The 19,946-nt window shown below is 45.1% G+C and overlaps 1 protein-coding gene across 1 annotated transcript in view; it reads right to left on the bottom strand.

Annotated features, from left to right (window-relative positions):
• The window catches only part of ASXL2 (ASXL transcriptional regulator 2), a 93,288-nt gene that overhangs the window by 40,352 nt on the left and 32,990 nt on the right, over positions 1-19,946 (bottom strand). Inside the window, exons 4-5 of the mRNA XM_056552921.1 lie at positions 1,668-1,783; positions 1,172-1,310 (exon numbers count right to left, since the gene is read on the bottom strand). Coding sequence (XP_056408896.1) covers positions 1,172-1,310; positions 1,668-1,783 — 255 coding nt within the window. The remainder of the gene's footprint in view (positions 1-1,171; positions 1,311-1,667; positions 1,784-19,946) is intronic.

The following is a 19,946-nucleotide window of genomic DNA, read 5'->3' as shown; positions in this document are numbered from 1 at the left end:
GTTAGTCTACACCGCAGACCCCTCTGTGTGTCAGTCTACACTGCAGACCCCTCTGTGTGTGTCAGTCTACACCGCAGACCCCTCTGTGTGTCAGTCTACACCGCAGACCCCTCTGTGTGTGTCAGTCTACACTGCAGACCCCTCTGTGTGTGTCAGTCTACACTGCAGACCCCTCTGTGTGTCAGTCTACACTGCAGACCCCTCTGTGTGTGTCAGTCTACACCGCAGACCCCTCTGTGTGTGTCAGTCTACACTGCAGACCCCTCTGTGTGTCAGTCTACACCGCAGACCCCTCTGTGTGTCAGTCTACACTGCAGACCCCTCTGTGTGTGTCAGTCTACACCGCAGACCCCTCTGTGTGTCAGTCTACACCGCAGACCCCTCTGTGTGTGTCAGTCTACACTGCAGACCCCTCTGTGTGTGTCAGTCTACACTGCAGACCCCTCTGTGTGTCAGTCTACACTGCAGCTCTCGGATTATATTCAGGAAACACATAAGATATCACACAGAATTAACTCTTAATGGAATATACTGTAGGAACCTGCATCAACTTATACTGAGCAGAGCATCTCACCGCTACAGAAGCAGAGCATCTCACCCCTCCTGACACTGAGCAGAGCATCTCACCGCTACAGAAGCAGAGCATCTCACCCCTCCTGACACTGAGCAGAGCATCTCACCCCTCCTGACACTGTGCAGAGCATTGCACCTCTCCTGAAACAGGTCAGAGCATCTCACCTCTCCTGACACTGAGCAGAGCATCTCACCCCTCCTGACACTAAGCATAGCATTGCACCTCTCCTGACACAGGGCAGAGCATCTCACCCCTCCTGACACTGCAGAACATCTCCCCTCTCCTGACACTGAGCAGAGCATTGCACCTCTACTGAAACAGGGCAGAGTATTTCACCTCTCCTGACACTGAGCAGAGCATTGCACTTCTACTGAAACAGGGCAGAGCATCTCACCCCTCCTGACACTAAGCAGAGCATCGCACCTCTCCTGACACTGAACAGAGCATCTCACCCCTCCTGACACTAAGCAGAGCATCGCACCTCTCCTGACACTAAGCAGAGCATTACACCCCTCCTGACACTAAGCAGAGCATTGCACCTCTCCTGACACTAAGCAGAGCATTACACCCCTCCTGACACAGGGCAGACATACGTACTGTGAGGTGCTGGCGCTGGTTTGGCCGGGGTGATATTCGTTGCAGCTTTCACAGTTTTCAGCAGGAGGTGCTGGCTGGACGGAACCGCTATCCCAGATCTCCGCCGCTGCTGCTTCTTCTGCTGCTGCTGCTTCAGAGCCTGCGGGGACAGACACCATATAATGTACAGCCCTGGCTGATAACAGAGGACAATAGATTGTATTCACACAGATCAGTGTTTCCCAACCAGGGTGCCTCCAGCTGTTGCAAAACTACGACTCAAAGCATGCCTGGACAGCCGAAGGCTGTCCAGGCATGCTGGGAGTTGTAGTTTTGCAACAGCTGGAGGCACCCTGGTTGGGAAGCACTGACCCAGATGATGTCATGGAGACCAGAGACAGCAGAATGGAAATCTCTGGGTTCTTTGATAATCCTGTGTGACACATGAACATGGCTGATGAGAGTGATAGATGAGGAAGTGAGACCCCAGACCTGAACAGGCGGACCCCATGATTACCTGCTTCAGGGCCTTCTTGCTGAGCTTCTGAGATGGAGAGATGACTTTACCCGCAGGGATGGGGGGAGATGGACAGCTCGACTGGGGGGATGATGGCTGGGAAAGTCTAGATGACACTACAAAACAATGAAAAACACAACAATGGTTATGTCTGCAGAGAGCGATGGGAAAGAGGAATACAACCGTATGATAGAATAATGAGACTGAAGATAGTGAAGAACTACAGATCCCAGCATCATCACATACGTACAAGAATATAACTACTATAATACTGCTCCTATATATACAAGAATATAACTACTATAATACTGCTCCTATATACAAGAATATAACTACTATAATACTGTTCATATATACAAGAATATAACTACTATAATACTGCTCCTATATATACAAGAATATAACTACTATAATACTGCTCCTATATACAAGAATATAACTACTATAATACTGTTCATATATACAAGAATATAACTACTATAATACTGCTCCTATATATACAAGAATATAACTACTATAATACTGCTCCTATATACAAGAATATATCTACTATAATACTACTCCTATATACAAGAATATAACTACTATAATACTGCTCCTATATACAAGAATATAACTACTATAATACTTCTCCTATATACAAGAATATAACTACTATAATACTTCTCCTATATGCAAGAATATAACTACTATAATACAGCCTCCTATATACAAGAATATAACTACTATAATACTTCTCCTATATGCAAGAATATAACTACTATAATACTGCCTCCTATATACAAGAATATAACTACTATAATACTGCTCCTATATACAAGAATATAACTACTATAATACTGCTCCTATATACAAGAATATAACTACTATAATACTGCTCCTATATACAAGAATATAACTACTATAATACTGCCTCCTATATACAAGAATATAACTACTATAATACTGCTCCTATATACAAGAATATAACTACTATAATACTGCTCCTATATACAAGAATATAACTACTATAATACTGCTCCTATATACAAGAATATAACTACTATAATACTGCTCCTATATACAAGAATATAACTACTATAATACTGCTCCTATATACAGGAATATAACTACTATAATACTGCTCCTATATACAAGAATATACCTACTATAATACTGCTCCTATATACAAGAATATAACTACTATAATACTGCTCCTATATACAAGAATATAACTACTATAATACTGCTCCTATATACAAGAATATAACTACTATAATACTGCTCCTATATACAAGAATATAACTACTATAATACTGCTCCTATATACAAGAATATAACTACTATAATACTGCCTCCTATATACAAGAATATAACTACTATAATACTGCTCCTATATACAAGAATATAACTACTATAATACTGCTCCTATATACAAGAATATAACTACTATAATACTGCTCCTATATACAAGAATATATCTACTATAATACTGCTCCTATATACAAGAATATAACTACTATAATACTGCTCCTATATACAAGAATATATCTACTATAATACTGCCCTATATACAAGAATATAACTACTATAATACTGCTCCTATATACAAGAATATAACTACTATAATACTGCTCCTATATACAAGAACATAACTACTATAATACTGCTCCTATATACAAGAATATAACTATTATAATACTGCTCCTATATATACAAGAATATAACTACTATAATACTGCTCCTATATACAAGAATATAACTACTATAATACTGCTCCTATATACATGAATATAACTACTATAATACTGCTCCTATATACAAGAATATAACTACTATAATACTGCTCCTATATACAAGAATATAACTACTATAATACTGCTCCTATATACAAGAATATAACTACTATAATACTGCTCCTATATACAAGAATATAACTGTTACGCCGAGCGCTCCGGGTCCCCGTTCCTCCCCGGAGCGCTCGCCTCATCCCCGTTGCTGCAGCGCCCCGGTCAGATCCACTGACCGGGTGCGCTGCGGTCCCGCCTCCTGCCGGGGTGCGATTCGCGATGCGGGTGGCGCCCGCTCGCGATGCGCACCCCGGTCCCCGTACCTGACTCGCTCTCCGTCGGTCCTGTCCCGGCGCGCGCGGCCCCGCTCCCTAGGGCGCGCGCGCGCCGGGTCTCTGCAATTTAAAGGGCCAGTGCACCAATGTTGGTGCCTGGCCCAATCTTCCAATTACCTATTAGTGTGATCACCTGTGCACTTCCCTATATTACCTCACTTCCCTTGCACTCCCTTGCCGGATCTTGTTGCCTCAGTGCCTAGTGAAAGCGTTCCCTAGTCTGTTCCCAGTCCGTGTTCCTGACCTCCTGCCGTTGCCCCTGACTACGATCCTTGCCGCCTGCCCCCGACCTTCTGCTACGTCCGACCTTGCTTCTGCCTACTCCATTGTACCGCGCCTATCTTCAGCATCTTCAGCAGCCAGAGAGGTGAGCCGTTGCTAGTGGTTACGACCTGGTCACTACCGCCGCAGCAAGACCATCCCGCTTTGCGGCGGGCTCTGGTGAAAACCAGTAGTGTCTTAGAACCGGTCCACTAGCACGGTCCTCGCTATCCCTCTCTGGCACAGAGGATCCACCTCCTGCCAGCCGGCATCGTGACAGTAGATCCGGCCATGGATCCCGCTGAAGATCCTACACTGGTCGCCCAGCTAGCCCTAAAGATCGCCCAACGAGATCAACAGCTGGCATACTTGACCTCCGAGGCACTGCGTATTCAGTCACAGATACAGCAGCTGCAGCCGCAGATACAGCAACAGCTACAGCTGCAACTACCATCTCCTCCGCCGGCTCCTGCAACTCCTCCTCAGCAACCGGCCGTTCCTAACCCCTGCTTGTCCCTGCCGGACAAATTTGGCGGAAAGATCGCCCAACGAGATCAACAGCTGGCATACTTGATCTCCGAGACACAGCGTCTTCACTCACAGTTACAGCAGCTGCTGCCGCAGATACAGCAACTTCAGTCACAGCAGCTGCTGCCGCAGGTACAGCAACTTCAGTCACAGCTACAGCTGCAACAACCATCTCCTCCGCCGGCTCCTGCAATTCCTCCGCAGCAACCGGCCGTTCCTAACCCCTGCTTGTCCCTGCCGGACAAGTTTGATGGGGACCGCAATGATTCTGCCACAGCCACAGTCCAGTCCTTCTTCGCTGAGGTCCGTGGTGTCTTCGAGGAGCCTGCCCGAGCTTCTTCTGCCGAGATTGCCCTGCTGAACCTGGAACAGGGTGTTTCTTCCATTGGCGAGTACGCCATTCAGTTCCGGGCTCTTGCCTACGAGTTGTCCTGGAATAATGAGGTTCTCTGCGCGACCTTTAAAAAAGGCCTATCCAGCAACATTAAAGATGTTCTGGCCGCACGAGAGACTCCTGCTGACCTACATGAACTCATTCATCTTGCCACTCGCATTGACATGCGTTCTTCCGGATGGCGTCTGGAGCTCCGCCTGGATATGGACTTTGTTCGCACGAAGCGTTTTTTTCTCCCCGGCTCCTCTCTCCTCTGGTCCTCTGCAATCCGTTCCTGTGCTTCCCGCCGCGGAGGCTATGCAAGTTGACCGGTCTCGCTTGACACCTCAAGAGAGGACACGACGCCGCATGGAGAATCTTTGCCTGTACTATGCCAGTACCGAACACTTCCTGAAGGATTGTCCTATCCGTCCTCCCCGCCTGGAAAGACGTACGCTGACTCCGCACAAAGGTGACACAGTTCTTCATGTCAACTCTGCTTCTCCACGCCTTACTGTGTCTGTACGGATATCTGCCTCTACCTTCTCCTTCTCTACTATGGTTCCCTTGGATTCCGGATCTGCAGGAAAATTTTTTTTGGCCTCTCTTTTCAACAGGTTCTACGTCCCTGTGACCAGTCTCGCCAGACCCCTCTACATCTATTGTATTTACAATAAAAGATTGGACGGTCTCATGCCTTTCCGCACAGAACCCCTCCTAATGTGCATCGGACCTCTTCACGGAAAAATTGATTTTTTTTTTTTCCTCAGGTTCTTTGGCCCCAAGAAGAGGGGGAGACCCAAGGGGGGGGGTACTGTTACGCCGAGCGCTCCGGGTCCCCGTTCCTCCCCGGAGCGCTCGCCTCATCCCCGTTGCTGCAGCGCCCCGGTCAGATCCACTGACCGGGTGCGCTGCGGTCCCGCCTCCTGCCGGGGTGCGATTCGCGATGCGGGTGGCGCCCGCTCGCGATGCGCACCCCGGTCCCCGTACCTGACTCGCTCTCCGTCGGTCCTGTCCCGGCGCGCGCGGCCCCGCTCCCTAGGGCGCGCGCGCGCCGGGTCTCTGCAATTTAAAGGGCCAGTGCACCAATGTTGGTGCCTGGCCCAATCTTCCAATTACCTATTAGTGTGATCACCTGTGCACTTCCCTATATTACCTCACTTCCCTTGCACTCCCTTGCCGGATCTTGTTGCCTCAGTGCCTAGTGAAAGCGTTCCCTAGTCTGTTCCCAGTCCGTGTTCCTGACCTCCTGCCGTTGCCCCTGACTACGATCCTTGCCGCCTGCCCCCGACCTTCTGCTACGTCCGACCTTGCTTCTGCCTACTCCATTGTACCGCGCCTATCTTCAGCATCTTCAGCAGCCAGAGAGGTGAGCCGTTGCTAGTGGTTACGACCTGGTCACTACCGCCGCAGCAAGACCATCCCGCTTTGCGGCGGGCTCTGGTGAAAACCAGTAGTGTCTTAGAACCGGTCCACTAGCACGGTCCTCGCTATCCCTCTCTGGCACAGAGGATCCACCTCCTGCCAGCCGGCATCGTGACAATAACTACTATAATACTGCTCCTATATACAAGAATATAACTACTATAATACTGCTCCTATATACAAGAATATAACTACTATAATACTGCTCCTATATACAAGAATATAATTACTATAATGCTGCTCCTATATACAAGAATATAACTACTATAATACTTCTCCTATATACAAGAATATATCTACTATAATACTGCTCTTATATACAAGAATATAACTACTATAATACTGCTTCTATATACAAGAATATAACTACTATAATACTGCCCCTATATACAAGAATATAACTACTATAATACTGCTCCTATATACAAGAATATAACTACTATAATACTGCTCCTATATACAAGAATATAACTACTATAATACTGCTCCTATATACAAGAATATAACTACTATAATACTGCCCCTATACAAGAATATAACTACTATAATACTGCCCCTATACAAAAATATAACTACTATAATACTGCCCCTATACAAGAATATAACTACTATAATACTGCCTCCTATATACAAGAATATAACTACTATAATACTGCTCCTATATACAAGAATATATGTACTATAATACTGCCCCTATATACAAGAATATAACCACTATAATACTGCTCCTATATACAAGAATATAACTACTATAATACTGCTCATATATACAAGAATATAACTACTATAATACTGCTCCTATATACAGGAATATAACTATTATAATACTGCTCCTATATACAAGAATATAACTACTATAATACTGCTCCTATATACAGGAATATAACTATTATAATACTGCCCCTATATACAAGAATATAACTACTATAATACTGCTCCTATATACAAGAATATAACTACTATAATACTGCTCCTATATACAAGAATATAACTACTATAATACTGCCCCCTATATACAATAATATAACTACTATAATACTGCTCCTATATACAAGAATATAACTACTATAATACTGCTCCTATATACAAGAATATAACTACTATAATACTGCTCCTATATACAAGAATATAACTACTATAATACTGCCCCTATATACAAGAATATAACCACTATAATACTGCTCCTATATACAAGAATATAACTACTATAATACTGCTCCTATATACAAGAATATAACTACTATAATACTGCTCCTATATACAGGAATATAACTATTATAATACTGCTCCTATATACAAGAATATAACTACTATAATACTGCTCCTATATACAGGAATATAACTATTATAATACTGCCCCTATATACAAGAATATAACTACTATAATACTGCTCCTATATACAAGAATATAACTACTATAATACTGCTCCTATATACAAGAATATAACTACTATAATACTGCTCCTATATACAAGAATATAACTACTATAATACTGCTCCTATACACAAGAATATAACTACTATAATACTGCTCCTATATACAAGAATATAACTACTATAATACTGCCTCCTATATACAAGAATGTAACTACTATAATACTGCTCCTATATACAAGAATATATCTACTATAATACTGCTCCTATATACAAGAATATAGCTACTATAATACTGCCTCCTATATACAAGAATATAACTACTATAATACTGCTCTTATATACAAGAATATAACTACTATAATACTGCCTCCTATATACAAGAATGTAACTACTATAATACTGCTCTTATATACAAGAATATAACTACTATAATACTGCTCCTATATACAAGAATATAGCTACTATAATACTGCCCCTATATACAAGAATATAACTACTATAATACTGCTCCTATATACAAGAATATAACTACTATAATACTGCTCCTATATACAAGAATATAACTACTATAATACTGCCTCCTATATACAAGAATATAACTACTATAATACTGCTCCTATATACAATAATATAACTACTATAATACTGCTCCTATATACAAGAATATAACTACTATAATACTGCTCCTATATACAAGAATATAACTACTATAATACTGCTCTTATATACAAGAATATAACTACTATAATACTGCCTCCTATATACAAGAATGTAACTACTATAATACTGCTCTTATATACAATATAACTACTATAATACTGCTCCTATATACAAGAATATAGCTACTATAATACTGCCCCTATATACAAGAATATAACTACTATAATACTGCTCCTATATACAAGAATATAACTACTATAATACTGCTCCTATATACAAGAATATAACTACTATAATACTGCCTCCTATATACAAGAATATAACTACTATAATACTGCTCCTATATACAATAATATAACTACTATAATACTGCTCCTATATACAAGAATATAACTACTATAATACTGCTCCTATATACAAGAATATAACTACTATAATACTGCTCCTATATACAAGAATATAACTACTATAATACTGCTCCTATATACAAGAATATAACTACTATAATACTGCCTCCTATATACAAGAATATAATTACTATAATACTGCTCCTATATACAAGAATATAACTACTATAATACTGCCTCCTATATACAAGAATATAACTACTATAATACTGCCTCCTAGCTGAGAGGTTGTGTCTGTGTAGCTCTCCTGATGTCTGGAGAAAGCCCAGGGAGGGGCCACCCTGGGTGGGGAAGCTCCCCAAGCAAGGCCCAGGCTTCTCGGCCTATTCTGGGAATTAATCCCCAGACACCACAAACCATGGATGAAAATCCTAAAGTTTCTCTGGATGTGAGAAATGTTCAGAATGTTGTCAGTTCTGGTGCAGTAAGAAGCACAGATGAGAAGAAAGCTGTGGAAGTGAGGAAAGAAACTTCATCAAGTAAGGTAATGGCTGCAGGTACAATCCACCCCTCCTGCAGTCAGACAGAGGAGAACATCCCTGGAGAAGCAGACCATGCAGGAGAATCTGCAGCAGCCTGTCCTGATACGTTCTGACCGCACACGATACGGGAGCGGGAGCAGCGCAAAAGTTACAAGCACGCCAGATGAGCCCAGAGTGAATACACCAGGAAGGCTTCAGGGGGCCACAAGTGCGGTCACTGGGAAGAACCAGGGGCCCAGTCCCCAGTCTGGAGATTGTGACCCTGCAGCAGTGACTACAGCACCGAGACAGATCCCACCTCAGAAGCAGAGTCCTGTGAGTACCCCACCAGCGCGGCCCCCCAATACTCAGCGGGCGCCTGAACTGTGTTTGGCCGAGCAGATCCCAGCTCTGGTAAAGAGACTTGAGGAACTAAAAAGGACAAAGTTACAGCTGCAGAAACAAACAGATAGACTGTGTATACAAGCTAAAGGCTGAAGCTGAGCTCCCTCGCTGTGCAGCTCGCTGACACTGTGCAGGACATGGAGGACGTATTGGACCAGATGGGACCAGTCGCTGAAACCTTCAGGAATCAGCAGCGATTTGAGGGATATAAGGAAAGACCAAAGTCATCTACATCTACTGCTGAACCCAAGTCTACAGCCTCACCAGGGGACACCCAGCAGTCCTGTACAAGACAAGAGGACATCCAGCAGTCCTGTGCAAGACAAGAGGACATCCAGCATTTTTCATTTGCCGATACAGAATCGATTCAAAATATTTTTGAATCGATTCTTTTAGGGATGTGGAATTTTTTATAAAACGCACTTTATCTTACCTGCCAACGAGCCCGCGGAGCTCCGGTACAGTCCGGTACAGGTGTTCGGTCCCCGGGCTGTATTCTTCTTACTTCCTGTTAGTCCGGCACGTCACATGGAGCTTCAGCCTATCACTGGCCGCAGCGATGTCCCGCCTCCGCTGGTGATAGGCTGAAGCTCCATGTGACGTGCCGGACTAACAGGAAGTAAGAAGAATACAGCCCGGGGACCGAACACCTGTACCGGACTGTACCGGAGCTCCGCGGGCTCGTTGGCAGGTAAGATAAAGTGCGTTTTATTTTATTTTGCAGCCCGGACGGGATAACATGAGAAAAGTGCGCGCCGGAGTACTAGATCGCCGCTGTCAAAGCTGACAGCGGCGTCTATTGGGATCTATGAATGCTCCCAGGTGGGTGATATATCGCGATGTATCGTCACCTAGACGGTATCGCGATATATCGCGATATATCGAATCGCCACACTGGTATCGCGATTCGAATCGAATCGCCAAATTCTTGGCGATTCACACCCCTATGCAAGACCACTCCTCAGACCAGCCAGCTTCCCTTTTCAGAAAGGGGATTTGTACAGACAAGGGGGAGCAAGTGTCCAGCAACAACAGAGACCTGCAGAGACTCCTCCAGAGGTACCACAAGTCCCAGCAGTCAGCACGGTGAAGCAGGACTATGGACACATACCTGAAGGTAACTCTGTAACAGTAGTGCAGTCACCACAAGCCCCTGGGGGCAGTAGAGAGCAGCAGAACTGTGGACTCTTACCTGAAGGCAGCAGTGCAGCAGAGAGTTCACAGGACATGGCTCTGCAGGGCTTGCTGGGCTCTGTAGTGCAGGATCATACTGCCAGTGACTGCAATGATATGAATGTATGTGATATTACTGATAATGTGTCTGCAGAGGGGGGCGCTTCACAGTCTGTGTGGGATCTGGGGTCATCTCTGGGGTCAGGTTCACCATTAGTTCAGCCTTCAGAGGCTTGTGACCCCCAGAGTATAGAGGTTGATGGTGGGGAGGGGGCTGTACAGTCTGATGCACAACACTTCCCCCCTTTAGTCACACAAGTGTCAGACCCCCCTAGTACGGCTGGTCAGCAGCCACCACAGCGCCCCCAAGTACAGCAGGAGGGTAGAAGTAGTGGCGCCTCCTCTGGTAATGCCTGGAGCCGCGGGTCACCATTCATGTCCAATGTAAACTATACGGGTCAGGCTTTCAAGAGGAGGAACGTGGTCAGGTTCAGACATAGAGGGGCCAAGGAGGAGCTGCCTGACAGGAGGTTTGTGGTCCGTGAACTTCTGTGCCACCAAATGGGCTTCCTGCCATCTAACATCCTGGCAGTGATAAACCTTCCTGACAGGCAGGGCTATGACGTCAGCTTCAAACTCATGTCTGACCTAGATCGCTTCTGGGCCCATGTCACCCGGGTGAGAGATGCTGATGGCTGGAATAAGTTCAGCTTTGTCCCCATCTCCAGACCGGACACAGCGAATGTCACCATTATATTCTGGAACGAGTCTGTCCCCCCCCAGGATATTGTCGTATGGTTAAAGAGACACTGTGACCTAATGTCAGACCTGACTAAGACCAGGGATGAGGACGGCATATGGACGGGCGGGTGGAAGGTTTTGGTGAAGTTACGGCAGATTAATAACATAACCCAACATCTGCCCAATTCTTTCTTCATTGGTCGGGAGAAAGGGGTTTGTTTCTATGCAGGTCAGCCCAGAAAATGCTTCAAGTGTGGGAAGACCGGTCATATCGCGAGTGTGTGCACCCTAGTGAAGTGTAATTTATGTGGGGAGATCGGCCATGTCAGCGCCACCTGCAAGAATATCCGCTGCAACCTCTGTGGTAAGACCGGTCACTCCCACAGGGACTGTCCTGACGCCTGGCATAACATCTGTAAGGACTTCCCTGATGAGGACCTGCTGGAGGGGGCAGAGGACCTGGAGGAGGAGACGTTGGTGTCAGGGTCAGCAGTGACACAGCCCGAGCCTCAGCATAACACTAGGGGTGACAATATGGGTGACACTGTAGGTGACACTAGGGGTGACAATATGGGTGACAATATTGGTGACACAGTGCCCGACCAGTCCCAGCCAGGAGCCACTGAGGGGAACAGGGAGGTCACTGAGCAGGTTGTGGCCATGTCTTCTTCTGCCCCAGCATCAATAAATCCGCAGAAGAGACGGAAGAAAGACAAAGCCAGCCGTAAGCCTGAGGAGGGATGGACCACTGTCCAAAAACCCTCCAAAAAGAAAGTAGACCCCGGGTCAGGTGTCATGACCATCACAAAAAGGTACAGTGTCCTATCAGAGTCAGACGCTGAGGAAGAGATGGAGAGAGAGTTAAAGCGAGTGGTAGATGAATTTAATGAAGACCAAGAGGGTGATCCCCCCACAAAAAGGAGACTCCCACGAGCAAAACGTCTGTCCGCATCGGACATGGAAACAGGTGGTCAGCAGGAGGGCTCAGACTCTGATCTATGATGATGGGGGTGACATCTCTGCACTTTCTTCTTTCCTTTGTTATGATGGCCGACTTTACCCTTAAAGTGTTCTCCAGTAATGTGAACAGTGTCAGAGTGAGGAGGACCAGACATGTCGTATATGACCATCTAAAGTCTATTGATGCTGACATCTTCTTCTTACAGGAGACACGTTTAAATACTCAAGGACTGTTACGTGAAGCAGAGCGTGAATGGCGGTCTGGTCCATCCTTTTGGTCACTGGCTGTGGAACCAAGTGCCGGGGTCTCTATCCTGTTTACCACCAATGATGTAACTATACATAGGCTGACAGAGGTATTGATGGGAAGGTGCCTAATGCTAGAAGTTACTATTCGGGGTAGAAGGCTCCGACTCATTAATATCTATGGTTCACAGACAGTGACTGAAAGGGTTAACCTTTATAATGAAGTAAAGCCATATCTCTTCACGTCTGTCCCTGTCATCTTGGCTGGAGATTTTAATGCCTCCAGAACATCTAGTGACAGATCCTCTAATAGACCTCTGACACGAGACTCCAAGGTCTTAAACAACATCATTCTACAGGCCGGGTTGTCAGATGTGTTTGTGCAGGGTGGTCGGAAGGCAAAGTTTACCTATTTCTGTGGTGGAAGAAGTAGTCGTATAGATTTAGCTCTGGTTAGTCCCACAGAGACCATTGGTGAGAAGGATGAGAAGATCGTCCCTTATTCTGACCATCTGGCCTTATATTTCTGTTTGGGTGTCACACGGTGTCCTGAGACAGGTAGAGGGTTGTGGAGACTGAATTCCAGCCTATTAGAGGATCCTTCTGTGCAGAGACAGGTTCACTCTCTTATACAGAGTCTGCTAGAGAGGGTGGACTTCTATGATGATATGGCCGCCTGGTGGGAGGATGTCAAGGATGAGATCAGAACCCTCTTAAAGAGACTGTCAGTTATAAAGGGGAAGAGTAAGTATGGCCAGTATCTCAAGCTGCGCAAAGAATTGGAGTCACTGTATTCGGCAGGTGGGGACCAACAAAGGATAGACCGGCTGAAATCTGAGATAAGGCAGTATCAGTACAGCAGGTATACCTCCCTGGTTCTTGAACGGGATTATGGGTCCTTAGGGTCTCCTGATCCCTTTGAGAATTGCCGGGAGCGGGTGGCAAATAAATCTGTCACCGGTCTCACTGACTCCCAGGGTGTTTTGCAGGAATCTCGGGAGGGTATCCTGGGGGTGGTGAGATCGTACTATGCTGACTTGTTTCAGAGGAAGGTTTTGGATAGAGACAAGATGACCCAATTCTTGGAGGCGACTCCGCTCCCTGATACTAATGATTTGGACTTTTCTCCTTTGACAGCAGAATTGACGGTGGCGGAGGTCAAAGAGGCCATTGATAAGTTACATCTGAAGAAGGCACCAGGTCCAGATGGGATAACAGCAGAATTCTATAAGACATTCAGAGACCTCTTGGCCCCAATCCTCGTGGATGTTTATACAAATTGTCTAGAAAGTCACCTGATGCCTCCATCCATGAGAGTGTCCTCGCTGATTCTGCTGTCTAAAGGTAAAGAGCCGAGTGACATCAAGAACTGGAGGCCAATTGCCCTCTTGAATGTCGACAGGAAGATTCTGGCAAAAATCCTGTTTTCTAGGTTAGTTTGTCTGTCCCCGGCACTGTTGGCAGGCTGTCAGTATGGCACAGTAAAAGGGCGGAACATCTCTGGGGCAGTGATCTCCATAAGGGAGATGTTTGAGAGATGTAAAGCCCTGAGGTGTGGGAGATATGTTGTGAGTCTTGACCAGGCTAAAGCCTTTGACAGAGTAGATCACGAGTATCTATGGGCCACTTTGTCAAAGTACGGTATTCCGGGACAATTCATCGATTGGCTGAAGACTTTGTATTGTGAGGCCGAGAGCTTTCCTCTGACCAATGGTTGGCAGGGTGACACGTTCAGGGTTGAGGCGGGGGTGAGACAAGGTTGCCCACTGAGTCCGCTGCTGTATGTATTTGCCTTAGACCCGTTTCTGAGGTCACTGCAGGAGTGTGGTTTTCAGGGGGTGCCGGTCCCCCACTGCCTGCCCCTGAGTGTTGTTGCCTACGCGGATGATGTGACTGTAGTGATATCTGAGCCTCGTGAGGTGGAGATGTTGTCTGCGGCCATCAGAAGTTACTCGGAGGCCTCAGGGTCTCTGGTCAACCTTGAGAAGAGTCAAGCTTTCTGGATATCAGATACTGATCCAGACTTTGATCTGCCCCAATTTGTGAGAGCCTCCACCTATATTAAAATCCTAGGGGTCAAATTCGGGAGGGACGATAACGCCAAAATAAATTGGGAAGAGAAGTTGGAAACCGGAAATGCAAAGGTTCAGCGATGGAAGAACTGGAGGCTGACCTATAGAGAAAGGGTTAAAATGTTGAAGACTTACCTGGTCCCTGTCTTTTTGTATGTCTCTGTTGTGTTTCCTTTGCCAGAATCTTTCTCTGCTCGGCTCTTTAGCCTGTTCTTCCAAATGTTCTGGGGGAACAGGTTGAACCCAATAAAAAGAGGGATCACCTACCTACAGAGGAGAGAGGGTGGGTTGGATATGCTGAATCCAAGGGTGTTCTTTGACTCCATGTTTCTAAAAGTTAATTTTGGTTGCCTGGACTCAAACAACAGCTCCCGGTGGGCGAATAGTATCAGGGACTGGATATTGCCTTTTACAGAGTCTTGGGTGCGAGGCGGCAGTCTCAAGAGGGGGAGATGGACGCGTGACTACCTCCCCCCGTACCTGGAATACGGGCTCAGATGTCTGAAGAGATGGCGCATTGAGAAGTCTTATATAGAGAGTAAGCCAAGGAAGGACCTATATGTGAGGATCTGTAGGGCTTTCTTCTGTTCTCCACTTGCCTTGAGGGATTGTGTGACCAGCACTTTACAGGAAAGTCTTAGGTTCCTCAATGGGAAACGACTCCCCGCTAAATTCTTTGACATAGCTTGGTTGTCACTCCATGGGAGGCTCTTTGTCAGGGGTAACCTGAAATATTTAAGTGTCTCAGATAGGAACTGTCCTCTGGGTTGTCAGCAGGAGGAGACGATGGAGCATTTCATATCTAACTGCAGGGGCGGGAGGAGGATATGGGAAGAAATGTCCAGTAAGCTAAACATCCCATTACTGCAGTCCCTGACTTACCCTGACATCATATACGCTGTACCGTCCAGTAACAGGACTGTAGACAGGGGGACTATGTACATAATAATTACTGTCATTAAATATTACCCTTGGCACATGAGAACTAGAGTGTCCATACACAATGAGCCATTCCACCACATCACAGCAGTAAGACAGATCATGTCCGAGCTCCAGTGGGTAAAGTCATTAGAGATACGGGGGAACCAAAATAATAAGAAATTATGAAGGAATGTTTCTTTGGTTTAACACAGATGATGTCATGTTGTTTTTTTTTTGTTTTTTTCTGTTTTTTTCTTTCCCAGCAAATGTGAACTTTTTAAGTTTATTATGACTCTATATATACTCTAGTTGAGTAGTCATTGTGTGTACAATGCTTGTTATTTTTGTTTTGTGTTGTAAGAATATATTCTTTTTTGTATTTTTTATGTTTGTTTTCACAATAAAAATTGCCTCCTACAGTGGGGATCAAAAGTTTGGGCACCCCAGGTAAAAATGTGCCTTAATGTGCATAAAGAAGCCAAGGAAAGCTGGAAAAATCTCCAAAAGGCATCAAATTACAGATTAGACATTCTTATAATATGTCACCAAAAGTTACATTTTATTTCCATCATTTACACTTTCAAAATAACAGAAAACAAAAAAATGGCGTCTGCAAAAGTTCGGGCACCCTGCAGAATTTATCGCATGCACTGCCCCCTTTACAAAGCTGAGACCTGCCAGTGTCATGGATTGTTCTCAATCATCATCTGGGAAGACAAAGTGATGTCAATCTCAAAGGTTTTAAATGCCCAGACTCATCTGACCTTGCCCCAACAATCAGCACCACGGGTTCTTCTAAGCAGTTGTCTAGAAATCTGAAACTGAAAATAGTTGACGCTCACAAAGCTGGAGAAGGCTATAAGAAGATAGCAAAACGTTTTCAGATGTCAATATCCTCTGTTCGGAATGTAATTAAGAAATGGCAGTCATCAGGAAAAGCGGAAGTTGAAGCAAGATCTGGAAGACCAAGAAAAATATCAGACAGAACAGCTCGCAGGATTATGAGAAAAACTATTCAAAACCCACGTTTGACTGCACAATCCCTCCAGAAAGATCCGGCAGACGCTGGAGTTGTGGTACACTATTCCACTATAAAGAGATACTTGTACAAATATGGTCTTCATGGAAGAGTCATCAGAAGAAAACCTCTTCTACGTCCTCACCACAAAAATCAGCGTTTGAACTTTGCAAATGAACATATAGACAAGCTTGATGCATTTTGGAAACAAGTAGTGTGGACCGATGAGGTTAAAATTGAACTTTTGGGCTGGAATGAGCAAAGGTACGTTTGGAGAAGAAGAGGAACAGAATTTAATGAAAAGAACCTCTGTCCAACTGTTAAGCATGGGGGTGGAGCAATCATGCTTTGGGGTTGTATTGCAGCCAGTGGCACAGGGAACATCTCACGAGTAGAAGGAAAAATGCATTCAATAACATTTCAGCAAATTTTGGATGCTAACTTGAAGCCATCTGTGAAAAAGCTGAAGTTAAAGAGAGGATGGCTTCTACAAATGGATAATGATCCTAAACACACCTCAAAATCCACGGGGGATTACATCAAGAGGCGTAAACTGAAGGTTTTGCCATGGCCTTCACAATCTCCTGACCTCAACATAATTGAAAATCTATGGATAGACCTTAAAAGAGCAGTGTGTGCCAGACAGCCCAGAAATCTCAAAGAACTGGAAGACTTTTGTAAGGAAGAATGGGCAAAGATACCTCAAACAAGAATTGAAAGACTCTTGGCTGGCTACAAAAAGTGTTTACAAGCTGTGATACTTACCAAAGGGGGCAGTGCAAGATATTAACTCTGCAGGGTGCACAAACTTTTGCAGACGCCATTTTTTGTTTTCTGTTATTTTGAAAGTGTAAATGATGGAAATAAAATGTAACTTTTGTTGACATATTATAAGAATGTCTAATATGCAATTTGATGCCTTTTGGAGATTTTTCCATCTTTCCTTGGCTTCTTTATGCACATTAATACAAATTTTTACCTGGGGGGCCCAAACTTATGATCCCAACTATTCACAAACAGTATACAACATATAATACACACATCTACACATACATCATACACAAACAGTATACTACATACAATACACATCTACACATACACACTACACATAATACACACTGCACTACACATATAATAAACACATAACTGTAATACACACTACACTAATAAAACCCCCACTACACATACACGTCATACCTCCACTACACATACACATCATACCCCCACTACACATACACATCATACCTCCACTACACATACACATCATACCCCCACTACACATACACATCATACCCCCACTACACATACACGTCATACCTCCACTACACATACACGTCATACCCCCACTACACATACACGTCACACCCCCACCACACATACACGTCACACCCCCACCAGACATACACGTCATACCCTCACTACACATACACGACATACCTCCACTAGACATACACGTCATACCTCCACTACACCTACACGTCATACCTCCACTACACCTACACGTCATACCTCCACCACACATACACATCATACCCTCACTAGACATACACGTCATATCCCCACTACACATACACGTCATACCCCCACTACACCTACACGTCATACCCCCACTACACATGCATGTCACACCTCCACTACACATACACGTCACACCCCCACTACACATACACGTCACACCCCCACTACACATACACGTCACACCCTCACTACACATACACGTCATACCCTCACTACACATACACGTCACACCCCCACTACACATACACGTCACACCCCCACTACACATACACGTCACACCTCCACTACACATACACGTCATACCTTCACTACACATACAAGTCATACCCTCACTACACATACACGTCATACCCCCACTACACATACATGTCACCCCCCCCCCACTACACATACACGTCATACCCTCACTACACATACACGTCATACCCTCACTACACATACACGTCATATCCCCACCACACATACACGTCACCCCCCCCACTACACATACACGTCATACCCCCACTACACATACAAGTCATAACCTCACTACACATACACGTCATACCCCCACCACACATACACGTCATACCTCCACTACACATACACGTCATACCCCCACTACACATACACGTCATACCCTCACTACACATACACGTCATACCCTCACTACACATACACGTCATACCCCCACTACACATACACGTCATACTCCCACTACACATACACGTCATACCCCCACTACACATACAAGTCATAACCTCACTACACATACACGTCATACCCTCACTACACATACACGTCATACCCCCACTACACATACACGTCATACCCCCACTACACATACACGTCATACCCCCACTACACATACAAGTCATAACCTCACTACACATACACGTCATACCCCCACTACACATACACGTCATACCCTCACTACACATACACGTCATACCCTCACTACACATACACGTCATATCCCCACCACACATACACGTCACACCCCCCACCACACATACACGTCATACCCCCACTACACATACAAGTCATAACCTCACTACACATACACGTCATACCCCCACTACACATACACGTCATACCTCCACTACACATACACGTCATACCCTCACTACACATACACGTCATACCTCCACTACACATACACGTCACACCCCCACCACACATACACGTCATACCTCCACCACACATACACGTCATACCCTCACTACACATACACGTCATACCCTCACTACACATACACGTCATACCCCCACCACACATACACGTCACCCCCCCCACTACACATACACGTCATACCCCCACTACACATACACGTCACACCCCCCACTACACATACACGTCATACCCCCACCACACATACACGTCATACCCCCACTACACATACACGTCATACCCTCACTACACATACACGTCATACCCTCACTACACATACACGTCATACCCCCACTACACATACACGTCATACCCTCACTACACAAACACGTCATACCCCCACCACACATACACGTCACACCCCCCACTACACACACACGTCATAACCCCACTACACATACACGTCATACCCCCACTACACATACACGTCATACCCCCACTACACACACACGTCATACCCCCACTACACATACACGTCAT

Source organism: Hyla sarda, unplaced genomic scaffold, assembly GCF_029499605.1.
Source record: "Hyla sarda isolate aHylSar1 unplaced genomic scaffold, aHylSar1.hap1 scaffold_211, whole genome shotgun sequence".
NCBI lineage: Eukaryota > Metazoa > Chordata > Amphibia > Anura > Hylidae > Hyla > Hyla sarda.
Note: the sequence above shows the minus strand (reverse complement) of the source record. Positions and strands in the feature narration are given on the sequence as shown.